General features: G+C 40.5%; 1 protein-coding gene across 1 annotated transcript in view; it reads right to left on the bottom strand.

Annotated features, from left to right (window-relative positions):
- The window catches only part of thsd7aa (thrombospondin, type I, domain containing 7Aa), a 162,845-nt gene extending 157,099 nt beyond the window's left edge, over positions 1-5,746 (bottom strand). The window contains exon 1 of the mRNA XM_065471423.1: positions 5,297-5,746. Coding sequence (XP_065327495.1) covers positions 5,297-5,450 — 154 coding nt within the window. The 5' untranslated portion in view covers positions 5,451-5,746. The remainder of the gene's footprint in view (positions 1-5,296) is intronic.
- Positions 5,747-6,000: the final 254 nt, after the last annotated feature.

The following is a 6,000-nucleotide window of genomic DNA, read 5'->3' on the forward strand; positions in this document are numbered from 1 at the left end:
ATCTTTTAACTGCTTCATGAAACTGGCCAGTCTAAATAGCTGAATGAAGCACTTGACCCAGAGAAACACTTGATCTGTAGAAGCAGCTTCAGCTTCAACTCCTGCCTCATTTTTAATGTTTATACTCTCAAGACCCCTCTCAGCTTGTAGGTTAAAGGTCACCTTGAGAGAGGGTGAGGGCTGAGGTTGGGGAATTGATTTTGTGGGGGTGAAGAAGAACAATAAGCAAGCCATGTGACTTGAGGTGAAGCCTCTTCTCTCTTTTGTGTGCCACATAGAGATGAGCATCTGCAGCAGAGAGCCTGAACAGAGCTGCATGCTGCATGCGAACAATGACACAACACAGTGTTATTCTCTCTGTGTGTGATCTATACAGCATTAAATAACCTTCATTCATTGCTTCTTTCTGAAGCTGACTGAGTCTGGACAAGATGACCTGCCCCATCAAATTCCATCCTTCATTGCTCTGATTTGTACAGCTGTACAGAAACCTTTGTTGTTCCACAACAGACCAAGCAGCACCCAACTGCATCACTTACACTGGCAGTTGTGTTTATGGCTCAAAGGTTGCTTTAAACAGATGAGTAAGTGCAGCGTAGACATATAAAGCACCAGTAACTGGTTTTCAGGACTGCCAGGAGCTGCTGCAGTGTCTGAAAATTTATCAAAATTATTAAACATAGATGCTGTATACAGACCACTATGTTTGTCTTTGTATTTATAAGACTTAGGTATGTGAAAGGCCGGACTTAAATTTGTTGTTTTCCAAAGGTAATAGAAAGGTTTAGCGATATGATTATATAATTGCCCCCCAAAAAAGAAAAGAAACTGAATCTCTGAAATTTCTTTAGAAGTTATTTGTGCCATGTAACAACTTCAAAACAGTGTCAGATGTTTTTCTTGTTCAAAATTACAAAAGATGACACTCAGTGGTCATGAATGAAAGTCTTTAACTGTGTGACTGACTGGAGAGGAAACAGGGAGATAACATTTAAAGAGGAAGACCAGCTGATCCCAACCTTCTGTCTCTGGCTTCTGTACTCCAGACACACCCAGACACAAATGTAGTCATCTGCCAAAAGACACCACACTGTGCCAAATTACACATTGTCACCAAATTCCATACATATGGGTGTAATGTGGAGGCTCGTGACTCATCTGTTGGTTTCATGGTCCATTTTTGGTCTGGTTAAAAATGGCCTGCAGGGAATGATTTAACAGATTCTTTATTAATATTTCCATGTTCACTTCTGAACATAGTGCTGCAGTCACCAGAGAACCTATGTCTTTCACATTAGTACTGTCACAAATTTCAGCCACCCATCTGCACCATGGACAAAAATAGTGGGCTGCATCTCTTCATTTTTCAGTTCAGACTTAAGGCAGGCTGCATGGTTAGGTGAAGTCTGTCAAAAACAAGCTCTTCTAACAAATGTTAGCTTGTAAAAAAAAAAACAACTCATGCATTAGACGTGTATGTTACTTAATTACTTCCAGGAGAAAGCAATATAAAATAATATAAAATAGTACCCATCCATTGTAAAATAATATCCATGCTGTAGACTGTAACAATATCCTCCTCCTCTGGCACACATTGAAATCAGCTGATTGTGGCAGAAGTGGGATCGATTCCTTTCCCTATAACCAAGGTTATTATCGTTAACGAAAACTAGAAGTGAAAAAACATTTTCGTTAACGGAAATAAAAATAAAAACAAGACTTTGCAACAAAAAGAAAACTAACTAAAACTGTAATGAGTGTTCACAAAACTAACTAAAATTAACTGAATTTATAGCAAAAATGTGTTTAGTTTTCATTGATGTGTGTGTGTCATACAATAGTCGAGGGTGAAAATGAAGTGTAGTTTCCAGGTTTTTTCCTGCTGTGTCTCATTATGCCAGCAGGTGGCAGTACGTTAGTCGAGTCGTCTGTGTCGCTGCTCCGTCCACGCGCAGAATCACGTCAGCAAAAGTCGGGAGAAATCACCAGAGTCCAATGTCGGATTACTTTGAATATGATTGTGTTTTAGATAAAGCAAGTGTCTTGTAGTGGAAAGAGACAAATTATGCGGGACATTTCTAAAGGGAAAATAATCCCACAAACCTTAAAGTGCGCTTGAAAAGTTCGCACAAGAAGGCTAACCTAGCTTACCTTGAGAAGGTAAGGGAGCACGCCCAACCCTCATCCCCAGAAACAGAAGCCAACCCCGCGCAAGGCAGCGTGATGCATCCCGAGACAACTCCACAAAAAACATTAATGCAGTGCTTCCAACAGCGACCCGATGGCTGCTGGTTGGTCAATTCGCAGGAACATCACAAGCGAGAGGAAGCGCTGGTGAATATGTTTATTGAGACTGGGATATCTACACAACTGTGTGAGTCTTCAAAAAGTTTAGCAATGCACCCGGTGCTGCAAGAGTTAATAGTTTCATTGGGGCCAAGATATATCTTTTATAGTTGCCTGCTATCAATGGTTCTTCATCTGCCCTCTTTTTATTTTTTTAAAGAACCCATAGGTTCCCCATAGGTGGGACTGTGAGTTGTCTGTCTCTGCGTGTTAACCCTGCGACAGACTGGCGACCTGTCCAGGGTGCAGGGTATGGTAGCTGGAATAGCAACATACCCAAGGATAAGCAGAAGAGCATGACTGATATGATGAAACTGGGATTTTGTTACACTTAATTATTGCAAACACGACTAAAACTATAACTGAAACTAATCAAAACTAAACTGAAACTAAGGATTTTCAAAAAAAATTTAAACTAAACTAAACTAGCAAACAGTTGGTAAAAACTAATTAAAACTGATATAAAATTGAAAATCTGAAGTCAAAACTAAATAAAAATAAAAACTAATGAAAATTGCAAAACTATTAAAACCCTGCCTATGAGTGACCAGGACATTTGTTCATACAGAATTTGACACTCAAAATAACTCTTTTCCTGAGATCTCAGCAGGCGGCTTTATTCTGCCAAGAGTACCCATGAACACTTCCAGCATCCCTACGTGGACAGTTTTGATACTTCCTAATCTGACAACATGGAATAAATGTAAAAATAATAAAATGATGAAGTGAGAATTTATTAATATCATACAAAAACCCGATTAGACAGTAACACCCCAGCATGCACAAAAACATTGACTGTTTTTTTTTCTACACTGCTGCCATTGTTCTGTCAGGGTGACAAGAGCTGTACCCAAGTGCCAAGCACAGACACACTTAGGCCAAGAAGAGAGACGCCACACAAACATGTCTATACCGTATCTAGGTTAACTTTGTCTGGCCAATCTGCTCTGGTTTCTCTGCCCTTAATCTCATCCGCTGCTTTAACACAGTGGGAGGTACAGCACATAATACAAAAGGATTTCCATTCCTTTGCACATGGTGTGAACAATGAAGCTTGTAAACAACAGCTATGGCAGGAATAAATAAATGATCTTTGATGAGAACGTATAGTGAGTGTGACCTATTTGTGTATCTTGTTGTGTTTTTATACTGGAGTAAACCGCTGCCAGAAGATTGGGGGGGGGAAGGAAACAAAGTCTCAGTTTTAAGGAAATAATTTTTTAAAGTGCACACAGTCACACAGTCTAGTCTAGTGTTATCTTGTGAAGTCAGACCTGATTAAAATGATTTTATATCCTATATTGTGTTAAAACACTGATAATGTACACAACAAAATCAGTATTCTAAATTATTATAAACAGAGGCCAGTCTGAGAGCAAAATTACTTGAGCAGTTCAGGAGCAATGAAAGAAGGTTTTCCATTAAAGAGACGATGATTTTGATGCATAAATCCAACTAATCAGAAAGTAAAATGAGGCTAATCGTTAAATGAAAGTAGTCCAAGTGTGAAATAGCATAAAACCAGCTCTAAAAGAAAAACCATTAAACAATACTGGTGTGTCACTTCTACTAAGGAGGAAACTAACCAAACAAAAGAAAAAGTCAAGTAAGCAAAACAGGTGAAAGTGCATTTACCATCAACCTGCTACCATCATTTTCTACATAAAAATGAAAAGAAACTTTACAGCAATAGATGTTACACAGATGCTGGTATAAAGAAAAAAAAGAATTATTTATTGTGAATGTTTTTCCTTGTGTCCCGAATACACATCTGGGAATCTTAACCAATTAGGGGACGTAAACATTGCAGAACATTTTTTAAAAGATTTTTTCGGAAATATTTTTATTTCACTTGGACTTTAAAACCCCAGGGATGATCACTACGCTGCACATGCTATTCTTTATAAACAAATGATTGCAGATCATATTTTAGACTTCATCAAAAGCCATAATTGATCTCATGCAGGCTGAGCTTTACTGCCAGGGTTATGCTCATTGATCAGTCCCTGGTGGTACAGCGGTTGCAGAATCCCAGTGAAACCAGGACATTGATCCAGAGAAAGAGAGATTAGACAGTAGAGAAAGAGAACATTCATCTCCAGCTGCCCCTAAAGGGCACCTTTGTCTCAATGGGTCAACACAGTTCCACCCCCAATTCCTGCTTTCATCACTCCTCCTCTATCCTCCTCCCCTCTTTCTCCCTTGTGTCCTTCTGACCATGTGCTGCTCTCACAGAGTGAATGAACCTTGGATGGTGAGAGGCACCACCCTAAACAGCAGCAGTGAGGATCCTTGTATTGTGCTTAGACTGTAAAGCTGCTGTACTCACAAGTCATCAGCAGATACCAAAAACACCTGCATCAATAGTCAATTACTATTTGTGTTTGTGTCGCTTCCTTCGGAGCTAGCTTCTATTTTCCCCACTCAGAAACATAGTAACATATGCAGCTTTGATACACACACAATTTCTTATCAATTGCACACATCTCAAAATGTGATAAATGAGTCCAATAGCAGCATAAGGCAATCAAAGTGTTCCAGCTGTCTCTGTCTGGGGGAGGGCTCTGCCAAAAAGACAGGAGCACAATGCACATCTCCACCCCCCAAACGGGGGCAAAAAACCCCATTCACTTCAGGGACTGCAGCAAATATGTTATCAAACTCTAGTGTAGCAAGATGGCTCCAGTGCATTAACCACAAAAAGACCATGAGATTATAAACTTTTGGTTTTAAAAAAAATATTAATTTATGAGATATATTGATCCAATCATAAAAAGTGAAAGAAACAAAAAAAAGCATGTTCACCCTTTTCATTTCCCCTTATGTATTGTGTTATGTACACAAACATTTGCATATGAATATTTCATCAAGAGTGCAAGGTTAGAACATCCATCCAGTCACTCCGTGTCTCAGGGACCAGGACTGAACGAGCAGAGAGGATGGACTGTACCTGTTCGCCAGATGTACATGGGTCTAGTTTCCACTGCAGTTTGTGCATCCAGTTCCCACATGGATAAAAACAGCAGCGCTAACGTCCAGAGAGAGAGGAGTGGGGCTCCTTTCAAGACCTCTTGGATCCTGATACCTCTGCCGGCCGTCCCCATGGCCACCGCACGGCAAATACTGCTGTTCCCAATGCAATCGAGAGGAAAATGTGAGCCTGGCCACAAGGTAGAGAGCGGCACTCAAGTGAATTTTCTGCTTTGTCCACGCCACCGCATCCAAGAAGTAATCCTGAGCAAGCGAGGGTGAGGTTTCCTCACGCTCTCCTCTCCCTCTGTGTTTCTCTTATTCCCCTGGCTACTTAATGAGTGCGAATGAGCTCTTGTGGTAATAAAACAGGGAACAATAGATCCCTAAGCCCAGCCTGCTCCTGCTGCTGTATGCCGGGTAATGCAGCGCCTCCCTTTCTCTCAGCTCTTTCTCTGCCTGTCTCATTCTCTCTTACACACACAAGCAGTTTATGCACACATTTACACACACATCCTGTCCTCCCGCCCTGCTCACTCATCGCTCATGCTGTTTGACAAAGACCTGAGAGAAGTTCTAGGTAGCTGAATCAAGAACGTGGAGATGGGTTTGTTGGTGAAATAAACAAGTAAGCAGCAGCAGTTGCCTATTTCCTTTAATAGGCTTCCTTTAATAATGCTTTAA

The sequence above is a fragment of the Pelmatolapia mariae genome, linkage group LG22, assembly GCF_036321145.2.
Source record: "Pelmatolapia mariae isolate MD_Pm_ZW linkage group LG22, Pm_UMD_F_2, whole genome shotgun sequence".
Taxonomy (NCBI): domain Eukaryota; kingdom Metazoa; phylum Chordata; class Actinopteri; order Cichliformes; family Cichlidae; genus Pelmatolapia; species Pelmatolapia mariae.